A 26,938-nucleotide genomic window follows, 5' to 3' on the forward strand; every position below is an offset into this window, starting at 1 on the left:
AAACGGGGAACTGCGCCGCCCAATCGGAGTCTTTGCGCCGTTGCTGTGCGGCGCTGATCTGGGGAAGAACCATCATCCATAATCCAGGATGATATGGGCATGTGGCGTGCGACTACTCCTACGCTAGGGAGGCGCCGTCCTCGGGCGTACGTTTGGCGTTTTGGAAGCCGAGGAACAGACTTTTGCTAAGTTTGGGCTTTTCAGGGTCGAAATGTTGAGCGGCAGCCACTCTGCGCAGTGGTCAGAGCGTTGCGTTTGAACGGTCCGTCGTCCGTTCGTGGTACGAGGCAAGCTAGCGAGCGGGCGAGCGATGCAGAGGCATGACATCCGACCCGATTCCCGCTGTTACACAACGGCATCCATCGTGTCCATCTCTAAACCTCGTGGCAATGCGCACTGGTACCTATTTCTCTTGCGACGTCAGTCTGACTCCAATCCATTCTTTGGCAGCTGCAGCCCAGCTTCATTTCATCCACCCCCTCGATTCCCCATATTCCCAGTCCGATTGCCCACACGCGCCCAACCCCGCATTTTGCCACGATTCTGCCTTTTCAACCACGCCCGCTCTCCATCTGCACCTCCTCAACACTGCGCTCAGTGCAGAATTCCCATTCGCCGTTTGCCAACTATTTCTCAGGACATTTCTACTATAGGACAGGCTGCGAAAACTCCGTTGCGAATCCGTTCAAGCTACGCTTGGCGCGCGGGAACGCTCTTTCTGAGTGAAGGCTTAGTGCTGTGGGTGGCTTACATTTTCCTAGTTGTGGTTAGAGCGCTCGACCGGATTTTTGGTAGAATGAGGGGCACGGATGGGGTTTGGCGGGGCGGATAGGACAGGGGGTGGAGATCATAAGAGAGCGGGGTTATGGAGGCTGCAGGGATAGGGGATGGACGGCGACTTTGTGAACGGCGTGCGCGGGAGGGAGGAGAGGAGCGGAGAAGTAGAGATGGGCATTGTAGACGTCGCAGATTTGATTCGCGCGCACCCTATACATAGTGCAACTAATTCGCATTCGCATACGCTTAACACAATATCGCTGAAATCTCCCTTTGTAGCTAGATACGCGCCTCTGCTGTGGCCACAGCTCAGCTAGCCTCCCGTCATTACTCCCCCCCTGCTTTCCCGTTACCATATGCGGCCCGGCAATGTATGGCGCTATGACGCTAAAGCTTCTGCACGAGCAATATGCATCCCAGCGACCCCAGCATGTGTCCTCGGAGCGCAAATAAATGAGCGAGAGCTTGCTGTACCGGGCTTGAGATAATTTATTGGGCTGCACGCTCTGCAGGCATGACGTCCGAGCGTTGGGGGGGACGGAGGTTCGGGATGGATGGGGAAGGGAACGGGTAAGATGGGTACGGTCCTATGAGAGGGGAGTGTGGCATCATTCGTGGGATTGGCTAATGGGAAGGTGACGTTTGAGGCGAACTTGTGAGGTAAGGTGCGAAGAGGAGCGTGCGAAGGGGGGGATCGAGCTACGTGGTCCTGGCAGGTATGCACGGATTCTCATTTGACATTACGAGGCTTGCTGAACACGACGTACTGTCAACAGCCAGTCCGGTGCGTGCAAATCACCTCCGAGCGATCTAGGCTGCCCGTTGCTCATCCCGATTCCGCGCATGCCATACGTCCCACTCTCCCATGTATGTACCACCGAAAGTCCTCAAGCAACGATGCAGGCCCTCTTCTCCCTTGGACGAAGGTCTTGGATCGGTCTGCCAATCGTCATGGTGTGGTAGCCTATGCTGCCCGGAGCGTTTCCTCCAATAGCCCGAATGATCTCTTGATCTTCGTCCGTCAAATGCTCAGCTGGCATGCCGTCCCCACGAAGCTCTGTCACTAGGAATACCTGGGCCATAGGGATGGCGATGCTGTTCTCGCTGTATTCGTGCTTGCGCATGGAAATGGCCACTGTGATCAGGTTGCACCCTTGGCTCGCGAAAGCTCGCACGATTCGCTTGGCAGCTCGCTGATAGGCCTCTTCTTCGGATTTGTTGAAAAGCTTTTTGCTCTCGGGGGTTTGCGGCGGTTTGACGCGGAGGCCAAAGTGACGAAGCTTTCCGGATGACAGCACGTGCTTCAGTTTATATTAGCACGAAGTCGATGTCTTCATCGTTGGACTTACACCTAGCTTCTTGAATTCCTTGCTGAAGTTAGCCGCGTTACGCTTTGCGAACACATCTCCGGCTTTATCCCAGGTCATCCCAAGGCCGGCGAGGTTGGGGCAGTTCTCGAGCAGCTGCTTGAGGAGAGGTGTAGTGAGGACGTCTTCGCTTCCACATTGTAGGAGAAGATATCGCAGCTCAGCGCCCAGTTGGGATACCAATGTCGAGCCTTCCATGCCTTGCTTCATCCTGGTGGCTTGTATGCTTAGACCCTCAATTTCCTTGCTCAACTTGACAACGTCCAGGAGGGTGGTGGCGTTCTTGATGCAGTCTTCGGCAGGCAGCATCACCTCAGCAAAGTGTAGTTTCTTAAGCGGGAGGCCATTAGCGATGACGTAGCGGAAGACGCTTCTGGTTTCCTTGCAGTCCCAGAAATCAACTCCTAATGTGGGTATTGGGTATATGGGTCCGACCTCACCGACTCTCATTTCCTTACAGCTGAGGAAGCTGGTCGTGAGGGTGTTCGGGATAGCGAGGGATTGAAATATCGTTGATAGTTGCCGGCGCTGGCCGTTCCCGACAAGATAGATGGAGGTGAAGTCCGACTTGTGCTTGAGCAAAGCGCTAGCAGTCCTCGCATCGGTGCCGTCCGAGAGCGCAAGGTCAAGGTCGTCGGGCGATCCATCCGATTCCTTCTGCACAAGGTAAGCACCAGCCTCAAGCTTCGGCGTGCTGTTAGGGTTGAAGCCAAGTTTTGCCCGGAGCTGGGAGAGACTATCTCCAGGTGGAAGTAACACACGCCGCAGATTGGTGAGGCGGCCAAGTAGCTCATTCAAGTCGTCCCGCATCTCCTTGTACAGACAGCTTGTATATGTGAACGTGAGAACGCGCACACGGTTATTGGTTGGGAATTTGCGCGCGAGCTCCGCGAAGGCTTTGCACATGTGGGCGCGGTCGCGCTGGTCCTGGGTCGGCTCGATATCGATGCTTATGATCTCGGTGTATCCCAGGAACCGCTTCAGCTCCTCTACCTTCACGTGCGCCGGCTTATTCACTTCAAGCAGCTTGACGGAGATGACCGCTTTGTAGAGCACTTGTTGAGTAATGTCACGCAGCCTCCGGTTCCCAAGGCAGAGGGCAGCTAAGGCCTTGCGCTCTTGCTGCTCGTAGAGCTGGTGGAATGTTAGCATGTTGGAGGTTAAACCGCTCACTTCCGCTTACATGACCGCATATGATTCGCAAGATCTCCGTCGGGAGCTCCACAAGCGTCGCCATGCCGGCTGGAGCGTGCACTTGAAGTCGATATGTTAGCACGATTGACACCAGAGCTTGACGGGCGGCTCCGCTAGCTAGCTAGGTATGGGCTATGAGGGGGCTGTAAAATTTTGGGTATGCTCTAAGACGTAGAAAAGTGGTTGGTGCAGTGGACAGGAACGGCGGAGGCCGTCGCGTAGGTCTCGCCTACTTTTCCCGCCACTAGCGCATTCGCGACGCGGCTCGTGCGCTCGAAATTTCTATTAGCTTCGTAGACTTCTTCTTTTCACTGGCGGTGAAAGAGAAAACTCGGAAAGTTTCCGAGTGCCGTCGCAGCGGAGTGAATGAGCCTGGAACTCTCACTAACATTATGTCATGTGCATGCAAGATGCTTGTAGGGCAATTGAGCTATGTATGTAGGAAATCCTTAGTTCCCATATTCAAGCGCACATCTCTCTTCCTCGAAGATCCGGTCCGCCAGACGCTTCAATGAAAAGAATAGAAAAGGACAGCGGTGCGAGGGTCAAGCTCGTCGCTGGTGGAGGGAACACGACCGAGTCGGAGACGTCCGGCGAGGGTCCTGGTGTCCACAATGGGGGCAGGGTTAGACAGTCGGCTCCCGAAAAATCCTAACCCCGGTCAGTGGGCACGCAGAGCGCACAGCGCTGTGAGCCTGCCCCTTCTGGAACAGCAACACTGGGCACCCCTGTCACTTAAGACGGCATGGGCTGACATCGACCGGATGCAGTTGGAGTTGCTCAAGCTCCGCGCTGCCGCCCAGTGAGCGAGCCCGGGCCTAAGAGTTTTACCTCCTAGGTATTGCTCGGTATGGACATCGGAGGGACCGCAGATCTGAAGAGCAGGTTTTATCCCGCCCTTCTGGACCTGGCCAGTGGGCAAACGTTGCAAAAGCTCTACGATTGCTCGGCTTGGGCTGGCATCGATCGGAGACAGTGCAAAGGTTTTACCCTCTACAAAGGTCCAGGAGCGAGACCGGCTAGGGAAATCCCTAAGTCTTTCCCGGTGTGGACTTCGGAGGCAGATGACAAGAGGCGGGATCAACCCAACGTTCTCACCTGGTCAGTGGACAAGCAGAGCGATCACGTTCTTCGCCATCCGACGTGCCCCGTAACCGCTCGTCTCCGCACTCTCGGGTTTTACTCTCTGAGACGGGCCTGGGCTGACGACCGATAAGCAGAATGGAAGAAGAAGCCTGTCAAAGAAGGCGTAAAGAGAAGGGCCCGTCACGGCAGCGGGCTGGCCGGCGGCAGAGAGACCGAGCGGCGGTTGGAGGAGTGTGACCGGGGCCGTGAGTGAGCAAAAGAGAGGAGAAGGTGGCTGACCAAAGGTACTGACAAGAATGGGAAGCAAGGACGGTAGAAGGATAAGGCTCGGAAGAAAGACGACAAGACGAAGGCCGAGTTGGCGGTTGCGCGAGGGCATGGATGGAGGAGAAGAAGTGAGAGCAGAGGGGCAAGTTTTAAAGTTTAAACGGTAGTCGGGCGCCGTGCTCGCGGGCCCGTGCTCACGCCAAGGCGATGCTAAGCCTGATTCGGGCTCGTCACTCGCGCTCACCTCTGCCTTCACCCTCGCGCCATCGCGAGGCTCGGCACGCGTTGCAATTCTGCGCATGAGTCATTCGTGCTTCGCGCATCAGTAGCCCTCGTATTATCCTATTACGCTGTATTTGAGCATTCAATAAGCTAGACTTGATGCTTTGGTGGCCGTGGGAATCGTGGTACACGCAGTCCAGAAGGCCTTTTCAGGAGTGAAAGAATGCTTTCGGCACGGGCCGCGTTCAAAGGCAGCAGCGGTGCCTGTGCGTTCTGTGCAAGGCTAAGTTTCCGGGGAATGGATGCCAAGACGAGGAGTAAGAGGACTTCTACGGCAGCTTCGACCGCAGCCTAGATATTTCATTAGCGCCTAAACATCTCCGGGACAATAAGATTCCAAAGAAGCAACTCAAGAACGTGATTGCAAGTCTCCCTTAGTCACGCATTGTGTGTTAGTGAGCTAATGGATTTTAGCACGCCTGCTCGGGAGCGGCGAATCTCGAATTCCTTGCTCTTAGCAGCTTCGGCTGGAGGAATGATGATGCTGTTTACAATAAAATGGTCACGGATGCGGTGGATCTCTTTGGCGAGAAAGACATCCAAACGATCAAGTACATCTCCGTCTCAGGTCTCAGGAACAACCACGGCACATATCAGTCGCCTCGGCACGACCGCGTTGCGGGGGCCCGCCTTTGGGCTGAGCAGAAACTCGACTCTTTCTCCAATGAGGAGAAACGTACTGTCACCATGCTCTCCGGAGGCATGGGCAGATGGATGCGCGAACGGCTAGATGCCCGTGGGGAGGTGTATCAGCCGCATCGTTCGGCCCTTGCAACGTACCGTAACAGGGACTATTGAACTTTCTGGATGTGTTCCTAGCCATGGCTAGCGAGCTGGTCAGCCAGGAGATAGGCTGGTGTGCATGCAGACCTCGGGAATGGGTATGTCGGCAGAGTGGGCAACTGGTAACCTTGCGCCTTTTCATGCATATGTACATACACTGGGTAATGGTAATGGAAAGATGAATGCTTGAGCCATAAGAGACATGTAGTGCGTTTTGAGAGAAACTTGACTCTGTAACCAGTCGGCGCAGACATAAAGTAGCAAATGTGGACCTGGAATGCATCTGCATTCCCTTCTGTTTCCGAGCAGTCTGCCACATGATGACTATGTTCTATGCCCAGCTCGCCCTTCTCCGCTACTAGCGTATGGTAGAGGTAAGAATAGCAGAGCTAAGATCCCTACACCTCTTTCTCAGCAGCATTGACACTATGAATCCTCCTCTCAGTCATTCCTTCGTTCCTCCTCGCCTTCTCAATGTCCTCCCTCTCCATATCAACGAACTTCTGCGGCCGCCTCACCGAGATGGCGTCTTTGTCGCCAATAACAATGAGTGATGGGTTCTCGCGATAGTACGCATCAATGTCCTCGAGGGAGCGATCAGCTGCGAACAGTTAGTCGATGCGGCTGCAAGGGGTGTGGGAAGGCTTACAAGTCTCAGGATAGAAGAGGTATAAGATGGGCAGGAAGGCGGCATTCAGGACCGTCCAGACGATGTAGAACCTCCAACCGAGATTCTGCAGGCCGCGGGGCGTCACTTCGACGACGACGAAGTTAGTGATCCAGTCGGTGGCGGTGGCGACAGCTGCGCCTTTCGTACGCATGGGGAGGGAATTGATCTGTGTAGACATGAGCCGCGTGCTCCTGGTAGTCTGGAAGAAGCGTTCTTACCTCGGTGGGATAGAGCCATGGGATCCCCAGCATGCCAAGCCCAAAGCCGATGTAGTAGAGGAAGAAGAACACGACTGAAGCCTTTCCGAAGGTCTGGTGATCGGACCTCGTAGGGTCATTGGCATAGTAGAGAAGAATAGTCATAAGGAGGAAGCAGAAGAACTGAATCGCGGTCGACACGATCATCATCATGCGCCTGCCGTACTTCTCCACAAGCGGCGCCGCAATAAGAGAAGCGAACAGGTAGGCGACAGCGGAAAGCGCGGCGATGAGGCGAGCCATTTGATTAGAAAGGCCAACAGACGATATGAGGAGGGTGGGCAGGTAGTACGACATGATGTTGATGCCGCCAAACTGCTGCATCGCTTGGGTGCCGGCGCCGAGGAGCAGACGCCGTATAGTTTTGGTTCCAGATTGTGTTCGCCCGCGGAGAATATCGCGCCATCGGATCGCATTTTTCCTTTCGTACTCCACGCTGAAGCGTATCTCCTCGTACTGCGCCTTGATAAACGGGTCATTGACGGTCTTATCCTCCAGGTCAGCGAGAATCGGAATGACTTCGTCGTCGCGGTCGTGAGCAATCAGCCATCTTGGTGACTCCGGGAGCCAAGGAACTGTGCCCCAGAGGACGAAGATGAAAATGTATTGCAAAGCGAGCGGGAGTCGCCACGCGATCGGGCCGCCGACGAACGAGAGGCCGTAGTTTATCCAGTTGACAGTCATGAATCCGAAGATGTTCATCATCATTTCGAGCACGACGAGCTGGCCGCGCCATTTCAGCTGCGAGGTTTCGGTTTGCCAGACGGGAGCTGTGGCGGTGTTGACGCCGTTGCCGATACTAGACCTCCTGTTAGCTTTATTGAACTTCGGGAAGTTCGATATCTCTAGGAGCGTACCCGCTCACAATGCGTCCCACGATCATGTGGGCGATGCTGTAGGACGAGGTCTGCAAGGCGGCTCCGACGGCCATGGTGGTAGTCCCGATGACAATGGTCTTCTTTCGTCCCAGCTTCTCGCCAATCCAGAAAGCGACGATGGCTCCGAAGAAACATCCGACATCATAGATAGCTGTGACAATAGCGAGCGTGTCCGTATTGCCAGGGCCGTTGAGGTTATGAATGTTGAGGTAATCCTGCGATATATTGACGCCGCCTGGAGAGGTCAGAAAACGCAATGGAGACAAAAGGGAGAGTCATACTGAAGACACCTTGATCGTAGCCGAACAGAGACATATCCGTGGCGCAAGCAATCTGGCTCTCAGTTAGCAAGGGAAAGTAGGTACATGCCCAGACATACCGTAATCCACAGTGTCAGCCATCCTCCTTTCAAACCAAAGTATGGTTGCTTTGCATTAGCCATCTTGACCCTTCAGCAAAATATGTGCTCTTCCTCACAACCCTGGACCAACAATGCAGGTTCACAAGAATCCGGGAAGGCCGGTACCCCCATCTTATATGTCGCATTTGAGCGCGATCCCTCGAGCTCCTCCGAGCCCTACACGGGAATAAGCGGAGAACAAGAGACATCAAGCTAAGCTGGGCAACGGCTTACCGTTAGCTTGGTCCCGTTAGCTTGGTCCCGGGAGTCTTTCTCCGCGCACGCGGCATTTTCTGGGGTACTTAGGTGGGGTCAGCTAAGGGACCGGGTGTTGAGGGATGATATCATAGCTCGGCGGAGAGAAGACCGAATGACATGACATTTTGGGTCCATCAGGGGGGCCAAAATCCTGTCTCTTTCATCGGAAACTTGGGGTGAACATTTTTGAGGAATTCCATGAGCTCGTATAGCTTCGAGAAGCGGTCCGGCGTATCCAGTCGTGGCAGACGAGGCCGGGGACTCTGAATCGTGGGCACGATTGTGCTGATCACTTCCACGTCGCGTTGACTGTAAGATCCATCGCGTGGGCTTCCCCGCACTATCAGCTTTGGAGAACGGATAACCGGCGCATCTCCGAGGAGTCTGCGAGGCGTGAAGGGGTGTTCTGCTTGTTGGCTTCGGACATGGGCGACGTTTCGCAGGGGAGGGCTGTTACGTCGCTGTGGGATGAAACATCGTAACTCATCTCGTCCGTGTCAGCCGATCACGCGTCACGAACCTGTCACGAACCTCCAAAGTCCAAAGTATAGGTCCAAGACGCGCGCGAAGTGGATGATTCCTCCTTAGAACCAGTCCTTGGCGTTGGGAGGTCGCGATTTCTAGCGCCCGCCAAACTGACCAGATCGAAAATGGATTAGCGCGCTGCGGACCCGCCTCTAACCCGTGGACGTCCGTCTCCGTCCTCCCATCTCCGTTCCACCCGTACCGTATCCACCGTGCCACCTCGGGCTCATTGGCGGCTCGCCATGTCTTTCTTCCATGTGTTCCTTGTCTTCTCAGCGCTCCCGCTCGCCTTCGCAGGATGGAGTGCCATCACGCTCGTCCAGAACTACAAGAAGGCGAGTTCGACTGGCCTCCCTATCACGATCCGCTTTATTTCGCCGGGTTCTCCATTATGGATGATGTTATCTCCATTAATCATGCGAATCGCCGAGTATCTGCCGTTTACCACCTCGTTTATTGCGACATACCGGCGTGGCTGGGAAGCACGGGAGCGATGCCGCCCGCACGTCAAGATGGGCGACTTGTTCATGATCTGCACACCCGGCGGAAATTGGCTGAAAGTGTGCCACCCCTTGATCACGAGTGACATTCTGAAGAGGAAATGGTGTTTTGAGAGAGACCTGGACGCTTTCGAAGTGCTGAATATCTACGGGAAGAACCTGGCGACAAGCCAAGGAGAGGACTGGAACCGCCACCGCAAAGTCTCGGCAGCCACATTCACGGAGAAGAACCACGAGCTGGTATGGCGTGAAAGCCTCAAAGTGGGAAGGCAGATGCTCGAGTACTGGCTATACAGGTTCCCGAAACCGGTCCGGACTCTGGCTCAAGACACGCGCGTTTTCACGTTGAATGTCCTGGCGGCCGCTTTGTTCGACAAATCATACCCTTTCGAAAGCAGAGAAGAGAGCGAGGCTCGCGAAAGGCGTGCCGTTGGCGCGAAGGATGCGGCATTCGGGTATCGTGACAGTTTGTGCACGATTCTGCGCCAAATTGTTCCGATCATGGTCTTCGGAGAACAGAGGCTGCGTGACTCTTGGTGGCTTCCTGCATCATGGCGTAGAGCCGGTCATGCTGTGTCGGATTTCCGAAACTACGTAACTGAGCTGATCAATGAGGAGCGGGCACTCCTAGCCCAGGGCAAACAAAACACGCCGAACCTCGTGACGAACCTCGTCCGGGCTAGCGAAGAAGGAGACGGGAGCCTCAAGGCCGGCAATCCGAAACCTAAACAAGCGATCCTTACGAAGGATGAAATCATCAGCGACCTCTTTGTGTTCGCATTTGCTGGCAACGACACGACCGCTATTACTCTGACCCACATTATTGCATTCATGGCCGCGCGTCCCGACGTTCAAGACTGGGTGTCCGAGGAAATACACTATCATCTCTACGACGACGATGAGACCAAATGGGACTACGTCAACTGTGCGGAGCTGAAGCGATGTTGGGCCGTCGTCTACGAGACGTTGCGTCTCTGCCACCCGCTCGGCCAAATCGTCAAGACCACCGGCCTCAGGCCCCGAGTACTCCAATACAAAAGACAATCGGTCGTCATTCCAGAAAAGACCACGGTGGAGATTAACCTTCCAGCTTTACAAACGCATCCGCTGTATTGGGACCGAGGTCTGAGTTGGCAACCCGGGAACTTCATCAGGGGCGCTGGATACCCCGAAATACTACGTTCAGACGTGATGTCGGACTTCTTGCCGTGGTCGGTTGGCAGGGGCGTGTGCCCAGGCAAGCGCTTCTCCCAGGTTGAACTGGTCGCGGTACTTGTAGCACTGTTCCGAGACCACCGCGTTGAGCCTGTGCCAGAGAAGGGCGAGAGCATGCAGGAGGCAAGGCAGAGGGTGGAACGGCACGCGAAAGACGTCGAGATGAGATTGCTGAATGAAATGAGGGAGCCGGAGAGAGTTGCCCTTAGATGGTACAAGGTGGAGCAGAGAGTGATTGAGCGACGACCGTAAAAGCGGGATTGCAGTGCTACGGATTCTCCACTAGACATCGATCTACTAGAATACAGCTAGCCCCCAATCACACTCCATTCAACGGATCCATCACCAAAGCATCGATATACTCGCACCTCTGCTGTATGTCCCTCGCCATTGGTCCAAACTCGTACCCGCCCAACGTAATATTCGCAATCGCACCATTTTCGCCAACGAGTGGCCACTCCGACAGCGGTGTCGCATACGGCGCATCCGGGTTTGTAGGGAAAGCCTTACGGAACATGTATTGTAGCAAGTAACTCTCCGACGCGAACGCGGTCTCAACATCAGGAACAGGTGTCGTCGTATTATCGGCGAAGAAGAAGTCTGCAATGTTATCAGGCCCGGTATCGAGGTCGTGGAAAGGTTTACCTACAGCTAAGATCCTGTCCGTGGTAGGCAGGAGGAACAGAGAATACGTATTGCCTTGCCCGGTCCTTATATGCCTCTGCAATGGTGCGAGCTGGACAGCCAAAGTTGATGTCCGTTACGTAGTCCCAGGCTAGTTTTTCTGGGAGACCAGGTGGGTATGTGTACATGGACTGAAGCTCGACGATGCTTTCGTTCGAGACGTTTGGGATGTTTGCTCGAACGATGTCTGGGAAGCGATTAGGCATATCGCGGTCAGAGGATCCGAGGCCCTAACTCAACGTTAGCAAAGGCTGAAAACCGATGTCCGGATGGCCAATGATACTTACCTCTCCAGCGGTATTGCCCACAACCAGACGCTTGACCCTCTTGTTGAACTTCCCTGCCGCGAATGCGCTTTCCGGCAGATCAGACACCAATTCCCCGTCTACAGTAGGCGTCAGACCCGGCGGTGGCCCCAGTGAGCCTCCCCCAGCCGAAGGAGTCTGGAAGAACAGGAACTCGTTCACTTGTTTGATCGCGGATTCCGGAAGCCGCCGCAAGCAATCGATGGTCCCACAACCCGTCTCGTTAAGCACCATATCGAAAACCGGTCGCGACCTCTCAAGGTCCTTCCTTGGCGGAAGAGCTGGAGAAGCGATCCACGCTTGATCGAATGGTAACTTCATCTTCCCCTCCTCCGCCAGCAGCATCCATGCTATGATGCCCGCGCCTGCACTCTGCCCGATGACGGTGATGTTATCCGGGTCGCCACCGAACTTGCCGATGTACTTCTTCGTCCATTCAACCGCAGCTAGCGTATCCCAAACGCCGAGGTTCCCGTTCATGTCGTCGTCGAACTTGGGCAGCCAGCCGGAGACACCGAGCCTATTTCTCCTCAGCATGGTGTAGCGTCGCCGCACACTCGGAGCAGGACATCTTACCGGTAGTTGTGCGTCACTATGATGAACTGGTCCGTCAAGTTCAGCGGGCGATTATACAACCCGTACGTGTTGATCCCAAAGCCTGTCCAATCCTTTCCACCAAACGAATACGCGGACCCGACGACCCAATGCAAAACTGGAAGCTTATCTCCTTTCTTTGCGCTCTTTGGCGTGATAACGTTCAAGAACAGGCAGTCTTCGGAGCCCCATGTGGTGCCGTTCAGCAGCGGAAACGGGACGCCAGGATGCGCGGAGGAGATGCAGTCGGTTTCCCAGGAGGTGCGGTTGCCGTCCTGAAGGCCATGCTGATAGGCGGGTGAGGTCTGAGGCTTGCGGAAACGGAGATGGCCTGTGGGAGCACGGGCGTAGCGGATATTGTTGTAGTTGAGGAGTTGGGTGCCCGTGGACGTGGTGTTCGTCCAGGTTGGGACGTGTTTGGCGTAGCCAAGGTCGATAACGTTTGGGACGGTGGGGGCCGGACGATGAGCACGTGCAAAGCCGCAGAGCAGAGCGTTGAAGAGGAGCGTATAGACAAGTTTAGAGGCCATTTTGCGTTGACGGTGCTACGGTAGCCTTCCTTTGCTCCAGCCCGTAGAGCCATGTTGCTCGGCTTTTATATCCGCGACTCGCACTCGATGAAGGGATGCGATCCCCTCATGGAATCAAAATACCGGAGAAGATGGCAGGAACCGAATAATGCGAAGCAATCCGACGATGATGCGTCCCTCACCGGAACACGAGGCCAAGCCTCAAGCTCTGAATACGAGCCTGTCAACCAATCAGCGGGAACGATCGACGTCAGCCCCCAAGAAGCGAGTACGCCCTTGGCATACATTCCTATAAAGGCGGTGATTGCTGCGTTAGCGCCCCTTCCGTCTCCGACTTTTCTCGTCCTTAAAAGACGATCAGGGTTCAGAAACCGGGGAACATTCTCGATAGTCCATTGAGCCGAATACGCTACTTTCTCTATCCAGGTTACCGGACCCATGAACAACGCCGTGCACACGTTCCGCGTGCGTCCGCGGGCTCAGCCCAGGGAACATACATCAGGCACCTCAGATGGGAGTGCCGCAGCGTCATTCCACCACCGGCGACCACACACCAAGTCCAGACTCGGCTGCGAGACCTGCAAGCAACGCCGCAAGAAGTGCGACGAGCAACGACCAACATGCTCGCTCTGCGCCAAGAAGAACCTCCCATGCACCTACTACGACACCGCACTTCAGCGAAAGAGAAACGCGCTTAATCTTCATACCTCCAGCCTACTTCCCAGTCTCTGGCCAGGCCCGCACGCCCCTGCAGTCCTGACAACCCATCCCTCCGACGCCACCCATACTAAGTACGATCTCTACCTCATCCAGCACTTTGTGGAGAGCGCGGCGCCGCACTTCGAAGCTCCCGATCACGGCGGCATATACTCCGTCAACGCGCTCGACTTGGCGAAAGAATGCCCCTTCGTCATGCATGCCATGATCGCCGTTGCGGCATGCCATCTCCAGCACCTCCCTATCGACGCGCGACAGTACCGTGTTCCAGAAGCTTTCCACTGCCAGTTAGCGAGCAGGGGTCTGCGGAACGCTGTGGCGTCGATTAACGGCGTAAAGGAGGCGGATTCGGTGCTTACGACGGCAATGCTGCTGAACTGCCTGACGTTTTGCGCTGCGGATTGGCGGGAGGCAGATGTAAATGGTTCAGAGCAAGGATGGGAGTGGCTCAGAATCCAGATCGGGATCACGGATCTCCTTATTAGAACGAGGCCTTTCCACCCTGAGAGCATCTGGCTGCCCATGTTCATGGCGTCGAAGACATTCCGCATTGTCGAGCCGCCTCAGAACGATCTCGACGCGCGACTTGCGGCTTTCTGTGGGATTGATGTGGAGAGTGACACCGCGGAGGGGAATAAGTACTTTGACTTTTTTCAGGGGCTGGCTCCAATTGTGACGAGACCTGCTGACGTGAAGTACTTCAATGCGTATATCAACGCCGTTGGGGGCATATCGTACGAGTTTATTGGATTGCTGGAGGCGCGGGATACGAGGGCGTTGTTGCTGTTTGCGCATTGGGCGGCGCTGATGTGTGCGGTTCGTAGCTGGTGGAATGAGAGACGGACGAGTAGGGCGTGTTGGGCGGTGTGTAGTATTCTTCAGGGGAGGTTGAAGGGGAGGGACTTGGAGCTTCTTGAGCAGCCTGCAAAGGCGTGTGGTTTCCTCCTGCAGCTTCGAGAAAGGAAGGGATGATTTGTCGACGTGGAGGATAGAGTCGGAGTCTTGTTCGGTCGGTTCAGCCACTTATGTCGAATTGCAAGGCTCCACGCTAAGCGGACTTGCTTGTGGGCACAGTGGTGATGTAAGGCTGGATTGGTGTCTCCGCGACGCGCAGCTACGCACAAAGCCTCGTGAGGCAACATCAAAACCATGGACTTCGCTGCCGTCTACTCTACTTTGTCCATCCAAACGTCTTGTAACTATCTAGTCGCTTCCGTATTCATTTCCCACCTTGTCCATCCATACCGCTTGTAATTATCCAGTCACTTCCATGTTCATTTCCCACATTGCTCACCGCTTTCATCCGTATATCTCCACGAAGACCCGCGAGTGAAAGCGCCGGAGACTTTGGTACCGTTTTGGGCACGCTCATTTGATTTGGACGCGCATTTGTTTTGGTCTCTGCAGCTCATAGCAATTTCGAAATCTCAACATCCACAACAACGCGGGATGAAAGATCCCATCTACACACCTCAACACCACTCTCGCGCTACGTCTCGCGCTCCACCACTTTTATAAAACGCGAATCACGTCAACTCAAGCTTGACGACCATGAATCTATAAATATAGATTAAGGCACAAGGAGCACGTAGAGCCCAAGCGAGGAATTTTAACCCAAGGAAATTGTTTAATATAGAAGGGATATTAAAGGCGTTAAGGAAAATAGCCTTCAGCTCAGGCTAGGTAATGCAGAGACGCACCTAGAGAGCGGATATTCGCTGCTGTACAATCATTCTGTATCAGCATAAGCCAGGCTCTCACGGTGTGGAATTCTCCGGATAGAACGACGTGCGCAACAGGTACCCTAGAGGCCTTCGCGAGTGTGTACAATGGACGAGCCAATCTTACCTACTTGTACGGCGAGTCCTTGGATCCAGAATTTCCTACCGCAAGAGCCAGGATGGAAGGAAGGTAGCTTACCATTAGCCATGGGAGTCCGGGAGGAATCCTTTGAAAAGTTAGACACATGACAGCTCCGCGCTCAGCCCGCTACACAAAGCTAAATCCATTCTCCCTCGCCCACTCCATAGCCCCTTTCCCAAACAACCTGTCCTCGGCCCTCAACTCCACCCTTCCAGTAGCCATAAGCATCCTAACCACCTCCTCATGTCCGTTCAAAGCCGCCCACATGACAGGACCTTGTGATGCCAACGATGAAGCGCCCCGCTTGAGGTTCACATCGACGCCCCTCTTGAGAAGCGCTTCCACGACTTTGATCCTGCCTTTTCCCGCGGCCCATGAGAGAGGCGTTCTGCCTGGGAAGGGCCCGCTTGTGGACTGCGAGTCTGGGTCAATTGCCTGGCCACATGAAAGGAGGAATGTGACGGTGGATTCGTGGCCGGCTTCTGCGGCGTAGGAAAGGGGGGTTCGGCCGTATCGATCAGGGGTGTCTGTATGGGCGCCATGGGAGAGGAGGAGTTGGATCATTTGTTGATGGCCGGCCTCGGCGGCGTATGAGAAGGGAGTGCGAGAATCGATGCACTGTATATCTGGATCGGCTCCGCGTTCGAGAAGCATTTTGGCTACTTCGACATTCCCTTGCCCGGCGCTATATGTTAACGGTGACCAATCTTCTTCGTCTGTGGCATTTGGATCCGCACCGTAGTCAAGGAGTAGTTTGACAAGGCCAGCATGCCTGTGTACTGCTTCATGGGATAAAATCGTCCGTCCCTCTTCGTCTTTGAAATCGAGGCTCGGATATGTAAGAAGCAGTCTCACGACACCTTCGTGTTTACTCTTGTATGCTAGTTCCACTGCTCTTTGGTTGAAGACGTCTTTCTTGTTAGGCGCAGCTCGGCCTGTTTGCAAGAGTAGCTGAACGACCTTCTCGTGGCCATTTTGTGCCGCGTACGATAGCGCGGTCCGTCCGTCACCATCTTCAAGGGCAGGATTTGCCTTGCCTTGGTCCAGCAGCAATTCTACTACATCGGGATGACCATGTGCTGCTGCCCACATGAGCGGCGTGCGTCCAAAGTACGACCCAGCAGTGATAGTCGAATCCACTTCTACTTTGCCCGTAGCGAGAAGATTGCGAACAGTCTCTTCGTGGCCGTTTCCAGCAGCCCAGGACAGCGGCGTTCGTCCCTGGTAGAATGCTGATGCCGTTTTCGAGTCCGGATCGACTTTACTAGTAAATAGCAGGCGTTGAACCACTGCATGGTGCCCGTTTTCCGCGGCCAGCGAGAGGGGAGTCCTCATCACGTCGCCGGTGAGGTCCGGCTCAATGTCCGGTTCCGAACAAAGTCGATCCACAACGCTGAGGTGCCCCCTGTCCGCAGCGGTGTGCATTGCGGTTTCGCCATACATCGTTTCTGTGAGCGCATCGGGGCGTGTGGATAATAGCCGATCAACGACAGTGCATAGGCCAAAATGCGCGGCCAGCCATAGTGCGGAGATAGAGTTGTCGTCCTCGATGAAGTCTATGACTTGGGCAGCGGATAAGAGATTCGCTTTCTGACCGAGGAATGTGAGAGCGAAGTTGACGGTCTCGGGATCCTGGGTGTCGCGCGCATGATCGCCCCAACGTAGGACTGCATAACGGAGGAAGGGAAGCTCCTGAAGGCGAAGAAATAACTGCTTGAGATCGGGGACGTGAACTTTCAGGTCTTCGAAAAGAAGATATCGCAAGCACGTAGTCGCGATGGTACTATGAGCCTTTTCATGTTCGTACCGATTTCTAAAATAGGATTCAGCCGTTGGATGAACTAGTCGAATGAAGGGCGCCGAAGGGTCCGGATCGATTGTGACGAGACCCGCGCATACAGTAGAGAGACATCCTTCGTCATACATGTGCAGCCTAGCAGTAGTTGCATTTGTAACGCCTTCCTTGGTTGCTAAGGCGGACTGCAGTTCATGAACTGTCAGGGGACGCATAGAAAAGGCTACCCATAAGAATATAGACTCTGCTAGAGACATATCATGGGTCGGTATCCTGTGCATAGCTTTGTCGTACGTCTCATGGATATCTGAGGGTAGGTTCTCCAGAGCCGACTGCAGATCTGCATGGGTGCGCTGGGCGGCTATGTCGTTCATGTGTAGGCGCGCTAATAGGAACATCCCGGCGGCTTTTTGACAGACGCTGTTGATGATGGCATCAGGATCCGCTTTTGCGAGCTGCTCGTTGTGGGAGCTATGTTCTTCGATCTGGCCACGGATATAGCTGTGAAGGTCGTTCTCGTTTACGGTAATCTCGATCTCATGCACAGGGTCCAAGCCACACCTTGCATGCGTCCGCTGCCTCGAAGTGACGAGAAGGCTTACGTTGGCTGGCAGATTGCGGATCATTCCGAGGAAATCCTCTCTTGTATTCTCCTTTGCATGGGCTGGGCATTCATCTAGCGCATCGATAACAAGCCGCACCTTGCTGAAACGTTGGACTTCATGTTGGATGACGGCTAGGAGTTGATCGCGGCGAGGTGGTGTTGCTCGCGGCTTGCACTGCGCGTATAGCCGGCGTACTTGATCAGATAGTTCGATGTGCTGACAAACTAGTTGCTTTAGGAGCTCAATGGTAAGATTGTATGGGGCCTGCTCCCCCTTATCCTGGTGATTGAAGAAGACGAATATGCAGGCAGCATCGGTAGCCGCCGGCCTTTGAGTCTCTTCGAGGTGTTCGATGACGATAGACCTGAAATGGATCAGTACTTCGCGTGCTGAGCTAGCTTCAAGTCATATCATACGAGAGTATCGTTTTCCCCGAGCCAACTGCTCTTGAGTGAGCTGCATAGTCATCGAACCGGTTGATGGTCGCTTACGGATTCCGTGGCACCATAAAGTTCTTATCGAGCCGTCACACCACGCTATGAACTTCTCGTACTCTAGGAACCACATGCCGGTCCCGTGGTGCCTCTTGGATAGATTCGCTCGATGCATAGAGGAGAAGTCCAGGCCCGATAGACTTCCGAGCCAATCTATGATGACCATCCGTTCATCGACGGCTTGCCGGAAGGTTAGCCAACATGCCGGCCAGTTCACGAATCGTCTGGTCCGTCGTAGGAGCTCACTTGCCACCTGTAGCGATGTTGAGAATGGTTCCGGCTGCTAGGTTGTAATGGTGGGCATTTGAAGTCGTGACATCTGCGCAGGATGAGCGGGGGGTTTAATCCAACGGACATAGTCTTACGTATTTGGCTCTGATCAAGGCCGACGATATGCCCACCCACTTGTGCACCATAATTAGGACTGGCGACATTGTCTCCTGTGTGATTCACAGAACCCAGATCAACCTGGCTGTGGGATTGTAGAGCCGGACGGAGGGGCAGCGGGGATGGGTCGGATGAAGACAGATGGGCGGGCCCTGTCGCACCTGCAAGTGCCATCGTCGCGATAGATGCATGGGGGATGATGAAGCAGTCATGTCGTGAGATGATGCGGCATGTTTCGCGTGGATTATCGGAGGCATGCTGACTGGGATTGAGGCTGAAGGCTGCCGCACGTGATTCTTATCGATAAGCGCGGCGCGATCGGAACGAACGATCACCGACAGTGGCTCCCAAGTTCACCCCATCGCCTCAACCATGAAGCCCAACGCAGGGCCCGGGGTATGCTGCAGTCTAATGCATTCAGGGTCCAATCAACTCTGCCAATTGATATGTGCCGAAGGCCGAGACCGCGTGGGGCCGGAATCGCACCAATGGAAAGCCAGTGAGCAGCGTCCTCTCAGCAACGTATTTGCTTCTTATTTTATGCAGATGAGGGGTCGTGCAGCAGAGAGTGACAGGCGACCGGTCAGCTCACTGACCGCTGGGCATGCGGACAGCCTTGCTGCTACAGCTCAGCCCCTGTGTCATACTCGAACCTGGTGCATGCGTTCCGCGTACATGCTCGGCCACATTCGGACGGCTTTGAAGTGTCATCGTCCCATTGGACGCTCAAAACGATGGATTCTCTCATATCTGGCCGCCGCTTTTCGAGGCATCCCACGCATGTAGCCATCCTCACCGAAAATCATGGCATCCGAAGGGGACAATTCTGCCAAACTCGTGCCTGACGGCTTGAACGAGCTGTGGGATGCAGGCGAAAAGGCAACCGTGGAGTGAGTGACAATGGAAATCCCTGAATGACGCTTGCTAATGGCCTAGTATCGTGTTCGTCCACGGTCTTCGGGGCCATCCGCAAAGGACATGGGAGGCCTTCGATGCTAGCGATGGAGAGCGCGTCTTCTGGCCAAAAGAAATCCTACCCTCGACTATACCGGAGAGCCGCATCTTCAGCTTTGGGTATCCGACGGACTTTGCAACCTTCTATCCGATGCTGAAGTCTGATCTGATACCTCATACGGGCATTGACGACAATTCGACTTCGTTGCTCGTTAAACTCGGCAATTGGAGGAGAGAGACGAGCACCGTACGTCTGAGACTTGCACATACAATGCTCATGCTCACGCAAGCATAGTCAGGTCGACCTATCGTCTTCGTAGCCCATTCACTTGGAGGACTGGTTGTCGCGAATGGTCTCGCCAGCGCCGCCGGGTCTAATGAGCAGCGACAGGAAGTTGTGAACAGCACATGCGGCACTATCTTCTTGGGGACCCCGTTCAAAGGCTCCGACAAAGCTGCTTGGGCCATTCTTGCGGAGAGGTTTCTAGGTCTCTTTGGCGATAGCAACGACCAAACAGTCAAGGATCTCGACAAGAAATCAACGAAGCTGCAGCAAATCAGCACCGAGTTCCACATAGCACTGCAGCAACGGTACGACGTCAAGGGGGTGAATCCGATTCAAGTGGCCTGTTTCTTCGAGACCAAATCGACAACGAAGACGTTCTGGAAGAAGAAGAGGGATTTGGGCACCATTGTGACGAAGCAGTCTGCAACCATCTCTGGGTTCCGCCCCATGGCCCTAAATGCAGACCACTGTGCCATGTGCAGATTCGCGGACCCCCAGGCCACTGGTTACGTTGATGTTACCAACACGATGAAGATGATGATAGAGAATTGTGGCAAGAAGACGGCAGACCGCGAGGTGAGAGTCCCCTGTTAACTCCGTTTGTACACCGTTAACTGTCCCTAGAACGGGAGGGTCAACATCACTCTTGGAAACGTAAAGCAAGGCGATGGAGTGCTTAATTACGGAGCCATCGCTGGCCACATGGTCGGCACCGTGAAGGACGCAGCCAAGATAAGTGTGTCGCATACCGTGAGTCTCCTAGGACTGGTTCATCTTTGCAGAGCTAATCATCCTGTCTCAGTTCACTTCTTTCGGAAACGGGTCTTCAGCTGGAGAAGCGGCTATGAAGGTCTGGATGCAGAAGCATGGCGGACAAGATGCTTAGATTGGCGGTCGGGCAGATACCCCAATTGCCGCAAGCCGGGTGTCGCGTTACGCCAAACCAGGCGAAGCAGTGCAGCTCTTCTCGTGAACCAGCTCGGCTCAGATGGGAATCTTCACATCGCATTTGCTCCTCTCATTTTGAGTAATTCAGAACGAATCCTCTAGCACTTAGAGATCCGATGCCGTACTCAGCCCGCGCATAGCCCGCCTGCCGGAGGCCCTTCAGCTCACGGCAGCATGCAATGGGCGTGCATCGAACCATGTCGCATTGTACGAGCCTCGATAAGCGGCCGCAGATATGATTCGATCCTTGTGCGGGGTCAGAATGCACGCAAGCGGCAAACTTCGATTAATCCGGTATCATAAGCAGCCGCTACAGGGGTGAGCGATTTTCATTCCGCTCGGCGGCTCAGCGAAGGACGTCTCGGACCATCAGATAGAGCCTCGTCGACTCCGCCCCCACAAGGCTGTGGCGGGGAGGGCTGAACTGCAGCGCTGCAGAAAATGGAGCTTGCGCGCCTCCGCAACGAATCCACTCCGCAATGACACAATTGGGCTCCGTTGGAGATCGATAAGTCGCCCGCTCTTTGTTATGGAACTAGAGCCACAGACCGCAATCGAGAGCATTGCCGTTATCACTAAGCGCAGCTCGTTGTTGTCCCACTCGCTCTCGGACATTTCCTCCGGCCTTGTCGACTCCCCCATCACGCCGGCCATCAACGCAGTCGCACAGGAATTCGCTGAGCTTGCTGACCTGGCAAAGCAACTGGGCGAACTCCTAACGGTGCTCACAAAGACTCACATCGTGACAGAGAAGTTGTTGGACGACGCAGGTAAAGCGCTCAGCCGCTTGGATCGGCTCGTGAGGGCGTTTGAAGCCGAGATTAACGACTCTGGTCCACATCGGGCTCCTAGGCGATTCAAGAATATATTCAAGAGCGAAAATATTTCCGACCTCACCTGGACATGTCGGTCTGTGAAGGAGCCGCTAAGATTGAATATATCCGTCCTCAGGATAGCGCATGATGAGCAGCAGCGCAAGAGGTAGTCGATCCTCTCCCGGCCTTTCAACGTTCGCTAACCCTCGTTAGGCAAAGGAAGAAGAAGCACGTTCAAGATGTTACTGCATTGAGCAGAGAGTCTGAACTTGCAGAAAGTTGGGTGGAAGCAAGCAGACAAGTTATCAAAGCGCTCCTGAGCTCAGAACGCCGCGTCCAGAAACGCTCCGCGGGCGACATCTTGCAGCTGCGCCACTGGAACGAGACCTTCGGCGCCACGGCGCTATGGGTATACAACCTCATATTCACTAGAGCCTTGAAGTCCCTTCCGGCAACGCGACGTTTTAATGCAAGGGGAGGTCGCGTCAGAACAATCCGGACGGCTGACGGAAACGCAACCGCTTCTGATAGTGAGCAAGATGAGATCACCGACCACATTCCCCCAGATCTCGAGAGAGAGCTCTACGTAACAGCCGGAGTAAAGAGAGGCGTGGTGAACGAGCTCCTAGAGACTTGGGTAGGGCTGGATCCCGGACCAATCCGCCAGATAACCGATGGGGTGAGAAACAAAGATAAGAGCCGCGTGCAGGACTCGGTATCACGTATCATTCGGTGGTACATCGAGAATGAGAAGACCGCTCCAGAGGAAGAAAGCCCACAGCCCACGCGCGACCCGAGCAGAGGAAGATCGCAAAGGAGGGAACAAGACGGTGGAGATATTCGAGGTACCAACCGCTCAAAGGAAGATGGGTCGCGGCGAATGGAACAAACAAGTGGAGAGCCGCCTCCAAAAGTTCCAACGCCTCCAACGTCGCCAAAAGTCACACCAAGCGAGAAGACAAACGGCGTCAAGAAGGACGCAGGAGCAGGCGAAGGAGCCGTCGGAGCCAAACCCGACGAAGGAGCCCAGGCCACGGCAACACCCAAAGCCGGCAGCCCAAGCCGTCCATCGTCACCTGAAACCATTGTGCTGCCGCCGCCGGCCCATCCTCCGACCAAGCTCGAAGAACGAAAGAAGGAAGCGCCTTTCACAGTCACTGCAAGTGACTCTGTGACGAAGAAAGGCGAGCGATCTTACACCATTTACATCGCTCCTTCCGCGCGCGAAAAGCAGGGCTCCTCCACTAAGAAGTCCGTGGTTCCCAAGGACGACGCAGTGGTAGTCAAAAGATCGCAAAGTAGCAAACGCGCTCCGAACGAGCAGAATTCCACAAAAGAAGTAAATTTCGTTCAGGATGATCGTCGCACCCAGCACAGAAAAGACGAGTATCATAGCTCTGATGGCTTTGCCTCTGAAGCTAGACAGAGGGGAAGGCGCAGGTCATTGCATGAGACGGACCGTGCAACTCACACTGGAGTGCCAGGGGATGCATCCTCCCGGAATGGCCCTCGGCATGCGTCCTCTCGTCTTCATCCAGCCTCAACCATGTTTCCAGATACCACAAATCCTCGAAGCAACAACTCTTTGAACCCTTTCGGAATGGGAGGCCACTACGGACCCACTCAACAAATTCACATGCAGGCTCCACCAGCTTCCGCCCCTTCTGGGCTTGGGCCCGGTAGAGGATACCACCGCAACTCGATGCCCCCAGTAGCTAGTAGTGGATATTATCCCACTCACGCTCAGCAGAACGGTGGTCCGGAGGACGGGAAGAATGCAAGATTAACTGAGCTACAGCAGAGGATGGATGACCGTGACAAGGAAGAGAGGGCTCGGGAACAAGCTCGCAAGGACGAAGCGGAGGCTAGGAAAGAAGAAGGCCGGAGAAGGGCGCAAGAGGAGGAACGGCGTATCGCAGCACAAAGGCAAGAGGTGGAGGAGTTACGCAGAAGGATACAGGACCTGCAAGAGAGCGGACGTCGCAACGAACAGAGATGGGAAGAAGAGAAGAGATCTATCGAGCGCAGAATAGAGGAGACGAGAATATCCGAGGAACAGGCCAACAGACGCGCAGAGGAAGCAACGGAGACAACGCAATCTACCAACAAAACTGAAGACAGACTCTGGGAGTTTATAGCCAGCCTACAAGAGAACGAACGTCGTAGGACGGACGAATGGGCAAAAGAGAGGGACAGCATCTTTGAAGAAGCCCATGACCAGATCCAGCGAGCAGTTGAGGAAGGCGAAGAGGAAAAACAAGCTGCCATCAAAGGATTAATCAGTGAGTACGAGGAAAAGCTTAAGGCTGAGCAACAAAAAGTTGAGCAGGCGAACGTCCGCGCTGAGCGTTACGTGACGCTTTACAATGGCTTGGTGACTGCCGGACGCGAGAACGTAGGTGCCATGTCCGGAAGCACCAAGGCATCAGAGAGAGCACCAGATCCCTTCGCCTACTACGACAAACACCAGCATTCGTCATCCGCCTCCTCCATGTACGATGGATCAGCCATGGAGACGGAAACAACAGAGCCGCGAACGGTACCCTGGGACGAGCAAAATCCATGGGCCGACAGATCGCCCTACGAACGCTTCGCTCCACAAGATCGAACAAGACGGTATACCGCGTCCGTGGCCACTAGATCCAGCGATGAGGCTTCCAATGTCATAGTATTCCCCCCGCGAGCAGGGTGGAGTGAGTTCGGGCCGAATCAGCTAGGCAACTATCTATCTAGCTCCGGCTTCAAGGCCATGTTCGAAGAGAGAGAGCGCCCGTCGCAGCATGCCACTGGCCGCTTTGAAAAGATAGGGACCGGTGGAAATGTGCTACGCGGGACGCTGTTTTGGCAGCCTCCGGCGTCAACGGCGGAAGCGGACTTGTATAAGTCGCTTCGTAATTGCGGGTGGAGACCGACATATGTGAGGACGACGAGTAAGCGTGCGAGCTGACCTCAATAATAACCATTGCTGACCATAACGATTAGTTTCGGGGCAGACCTGGTTCTTTGGTGGGCAGCCTGTCCATGCGCAGTTCTTCAGTGGTATGTTGAGCTCACATTCCGGACCACTCTTCTGGTCGCGTAGAGGACTGACATCCAACTTCAACCGACAGACATGTACAAGCCCCAAGTCACTCCCTTCGATATCTCGCGCGCCACCCGTGGCTCGGAAAAAGAATCCCTCATCATCAGCAAGGACCTCGTCGAAGTCGAGGAGCTCGATTTCCTCGGTCACATGTACAAGGAGCAGGACGGGAAGATCTTTCTCGACCCCACACTGACACCCGTACGTCCCCTTCCCTCACTCAATGCGCTACTCCATCCCATCCCTTCACCCAGACCAACGATGCTGACTGCCATAATGTAGGAGGACATCGACCACATCGTAGCGCGCTCCTTCCTAGCTCGGGAAGGCCGATACCGGAAGAAGTTCCGCAACTCGAGCCTGCGGTTTTCGCCACCGAAGATGGACATCATGGAGGTTGCGAGCGAAGCCGGTGACAGTGTGAGCGAGGCTTCTTCGGGGAGTAAGGAGAGGAGGTTGAGTTTGTGGCCGTTTTGGGGGACTTGGTCGAGTTCGTAGGATTGGCGGAGAAAACTTGCCAATGTAAGCCTGTTTAGCGGGAAAGAAAGCTCTGGTATGTGCCTGGGGATATGAGCTTTGGTAAGTCTTCTCTGTTGCGCTTGCTATACGTTGCTTATCGTAAAGTTTAAACCGCAGAAGGCGCGATCCTCGGGTTTAAGAGACGCCTTAGGTGTACTAATCTCTTCGGACACTGGCTTAGCCTCCCACTCCGCGCTATCGAAAGGGAGTCCCTTCTAGGGAATAACAACCCGACATCCTCCACCCAGAGACGAAACAGGAAGGGATTGGGAGATCAGCAAAATGCTAAACACAATGTGCGAGACACAAGCCTTTCGTCGAGATTTTGCCGCCAATATTGTGTTCGGTACTCGTAGAAACCCCACTGTTTCCGCATTGTTCGGGACTCCATACAATATGTCGCGGCGCATGGCTGGGTGCCCGCTCTGAGTACATATACCGTACAGTCTTCAGAAGCTCTAGATTGATCTTTTGCTTCCACACAATACAGTCCCGACATCATTGTGAGGGCACTTCAGAGACCAAGGAGATCATACAAGAAGTTCTTACCCTCCACGAAGCCAGTGGTCACACACAAAGACGTCAAAATAGATGACATCGGCTTGACAGTGGCTACGATGACGGCTTACCTCGCTAATGCCATGCGCGACCCACACACCCGTACCCGTCTATCAACCATCCTAACTGCATCCTTCGCTCTGGCAGCGACATCTGCTCTCCAGTACGCATACCCTGTCAGCCCTCCATTTCTCGTCCTCCTCACCAGCAGCTTCTGCGCGGAAAAGCTCCTGGAAGCATACGGCTGGGACTGGCCGATGGGGCTATGTTGCATCCTGTTAAGCGGCATCTGCCTTGCGATGGGTCTGCTGTACCGATATTTCGCCTTCCTGAACCGCTGCCCCGCCTTTATCCGGTTAACCGGCTTTGCAGCGTTCGTCGCGCTGATCTCCGCGTCGTACGTTAAATGGCGCAAAGGCTACGCCGTCTTCCTCTCGCTCGGCCAAGGCGGGACGCCGTACAATGCGCTAGGGTACACGGTCGAGTTGTTCACTGCGCTGTGTTTTGGCATCGATCCGTTCCAGCCTCCAGCTATTCCTGCGGAATTGTTCCCACAGACAGGCTTTCTGCACAGCATCCCCAAGCGGACTGGCGACCGTCCGTCTCTCCCAAGCACCGCTCTGCAGCGCCAGTGCAACCAGCACGCCGACCCTGCCCTGATCCAAACCGACATCGACGCCTTTCTCACCAACTATCCGCATCTCTGCCAGGAGACATCTTCCCTCTCGCGGCACATCACCGCTCTATTCCCCCGCGACAAGCGCTTGTCCCGTCCCTCCGAACGCCTCTTCAACAGCGAGATTGGGCACGTACACTCCTACGATGGTTCTCTGCACCTAAACCTACACCCCGCCGACGTCGACAAAGTCCTCGCATGCGGCTGGGGGGAGCGCCACCCGCTAGCTCGGGGCGACGTGCTCTGGCTCGCCTACTTCCGCGACTTCTGGCGCTTCTGGGGCTACGAAGAGGCGCGGCCGCCTGTCCCGGCTGGCTGGACGCTTGTCTATGCCCCGCGGGACGAGGAGGAGCGCAGGGTTGTCATGCGGATGGTGGGGGCAGCGGCCGAGTGGATGACGGGCGTGAGGGTGGAGAAGACGGATGAGCAGCGCATGAGGGAGGTGGAGAGGGTGTATGAACGGTTTCGACAAAGGGCTTGGAGGGTGTATATGCAGGAGTAGGATTGTGGGAATTAGAACGGGTGCTGTTAGCTGGATGAGGTGGGTGGTATTCGAGGAGAACTCCGACCTAGGGAGTCTATCGATAAGAATCCAAGCTTAATATCTATCATATGAACAAAGATGAGTTGACTGATATCGATGGTTTATTCTGCGATGTGATATTAT

The 26,938-nt window shown here is 54.7% G+C and overlaps 10 protein-coding genes across 10 annotated transcripts; 6 read left to right on the top strand and 4 right to left on the bottom strand.

The window, feature by feature from the left end:
• The first annotated feature begins 41 nt into the window (after positions 1-41).
• Positions 42-840, top strand: BU26DRAFT_524198 (uncharacterized protein). Its single transcript, XM_033830227.1, has one exon. It carries the CDS (start codon positions 311-313, stop codon positions 830-832), a length of 522 nt encoding a protein of 173 aa, XP_033677603.1. The 5' UTR covers positions 42-310; the 3' UTR covers positions 833-840.
• A 659-nt stretch (positions 841-1,499) lies between these two features.
• Positions 1,500-3,520, bottom strand: BU26DRAFT_524199 (uncharacterized protein). The gene is made up of 3 exons (XM_033830228.1): positions 3,328-3,520; positions 2,127-3,278; positions 1,500-2,078 (listed from the first exon to the last, which is right to left on the bottom strand). Exons 1-3 carry the CDS (start codon positions 3,379-3,381, stop codon positions 1,665-1,667), a joined length of 1,620 nt encoding a protein of 539 aa, XP_033677604.1. The 5' UTR covers positions 3,382-3,520; the 3' UTR covers positions 1,500-1,664.
• A 2,634-nt stretch (positions 3,521-6,154) lies between these two features.
• Positions 6,155-8,003, bottom strand: BU26DRAFT_438542 (sugar transporter; the record flags this gene model as incomplete). Its single annotated transcript, XM_033824294.1, has 6 exons — positions 6,155-6,357; positions 6,406-6,592; positions 6,645-7,482; positions 7,541-7,796; positions 7,843-7,894; positions 7,941-8,003. 6 exons carry the CDS (start codon positions 8,001-8,003, stop codon positions 6,155-6,157), a joined length of 1,599 nt encoding a protein of 532 aa, XP_033677605.1.
• A 936-nt stretch (positions 8,004-8,939) lies between these two features.
• BU26DRAFT_524202 (cytochrome P450 monooxygenase-like protein) lies at positions 8,940-10,979 on the top strand. The gene has a single exon (XM_033830229.1). The coding sequence runs from the start codon at positions 8,987-8,989 to the stop codon at positions 10,709-10,711; it is 1,725 nt and encodes a 574-aa protein (XP_033677606.1). The 5' UTR covers positions 8,940-8,986; the 3' UTR covers positions 10,712-10,979.
• On the bottom strand, positions 10,750-12,692 carry BU26DRAFT_524203 (putative carboxylesterase). The gene is made up of 4 exons (XM_033830230.1): positions 12,025-12,692; positions 11,431-11,968; positions 11,109-11,373; positions 10,750-11,059 (listed from the first exon to the last, which is right to left on the bottom strand). The coding sequence occupies exons 1-4, from the start codon at positions 12,570-12,572 to the stop codon at positions 10,779-10,781; spliced, it is 1,632 nt and encodes a 543-aa protein (XP_033677607.1). The 5' UTR covers positions 12,573-12,692; the 3' UTR covers positions 10,750-10,778.
• Positions 12,693-12,921: 229 nt separating this feature from the next.
• Positions 12,922-14,371, top strand: BU26DRAFT_524204 (uncharacterized protein). The gene has a single exon (XM_033830231.1). The coding sequence runs from the start codon at positions 13,011-13,013 to the stop codon at positions 14,259-14,261; it is 1,251 nt and encodes a 416-aa protein (XP_033677608.1). The 5' UTR covers positions 12,922-13,010; the 3' UTR covers positions 14,262-14,371.
• Positions 14,372-17,679: 3,308 nt separating this feature from the next.
• On the bottom strand, positions 17,680-18,670 carry BU26DRAFT_129424 (uncharacterized protein). The gene is made up of 4 exons (XM_033819629.1): positions 18,412-18,670; positions 18,297-18,365; positions 17,969-18,226; positions 17,680-17,916 (listed from the first exon to the last, which is right to left on the bottom strand). Exons 1-4 carry the CDS (start codon positions 18,605-18,607, stop codon positions 17,786-17,788), a joined length of 654 nt encoding a protein of 217 aa, XP_033677609.1. The 5' UTR covers positions 18,608-18,670; the 3' UTR covers positions 17,680-17,785.
• Positions 18,671-19,121: 451 nt separating this feature from the next.
• BU26DRAFT_129441 (SesB protein) lies at positions 19,122-20,855 on the top strand. Its single transcript, XM_033819630.1, has 5 exons — positions 19,122-19,323; positions 19,370-19,634; positions 19,683-20,249; positions 20,298-20,423; positions 20,476-20,855. Exons 1-5 carry the CDS (start codon positions 19,238-19,240, stop codon positions 20,557-20,559), a joined length of 1,128 nt encoding a protein of 375 aa, XP_033677610.1. The 5' UTR covers positions 19,122-19,237; the 3' UTR covers positions 20,560-20,855.
• BU26DRAFT_129457 (uncharacterized protein) lies at positions 20,812-25,134 on the top strand. The gene is made up of 5 exons (XM_033819631.1): positions 20,812-21,602; positions 21,650-24,366; positions 24,419-24,475; positions 24,547-24,719; positions 24,801-25,134. The coding sequence occupies exons 1-5, from the start codon at positions 21,151-21,153 to the stop codon at positions 25,014-25,016; spliced, it is 3,615 nt and encodes a 1,204-aa protein (XP_033677611.1). The 5' UTR covers positions 20,812-21,150; the 3' UTR covers positions 25,017-25,134.
• Positions 25,135-25,654: 520 nt separating this feature from the next.
• Positions 25,655-26,773, top strand: BU26DRAFT_570682 (uncharacterized protein; the record flags this gene model as incomplete). The annotated part of the gene is made up of 1 exon (XM_033834046.1): positions 25,655-26,773. One exon carries the CDS (start codon positions 25,655-25,657, stop codon positions 26,771-26,773), a length of 1,119 nt encoding a protein of 372 aa, XP_033677612.1.
• Positions 26,774-26,938: the final 165 nt, after the last annotated feature.

Source organism: Trematosphaeria pertusa (genome assembly GCF_010094035.1).
Source record: "Trematosphaeria pertusa strain CBS 122368 unplaced genomic scaffold BU26scaffold_19, whole genome shotgun sequence".
Classification (NCBI taxonomy): Eukaryota; Fungi; Ascomycota; class Dothideomycetes; order Pleosporales; family Trematosphaeriaceae; genus Trematosphaeria; species Trematosphaeria pertusa.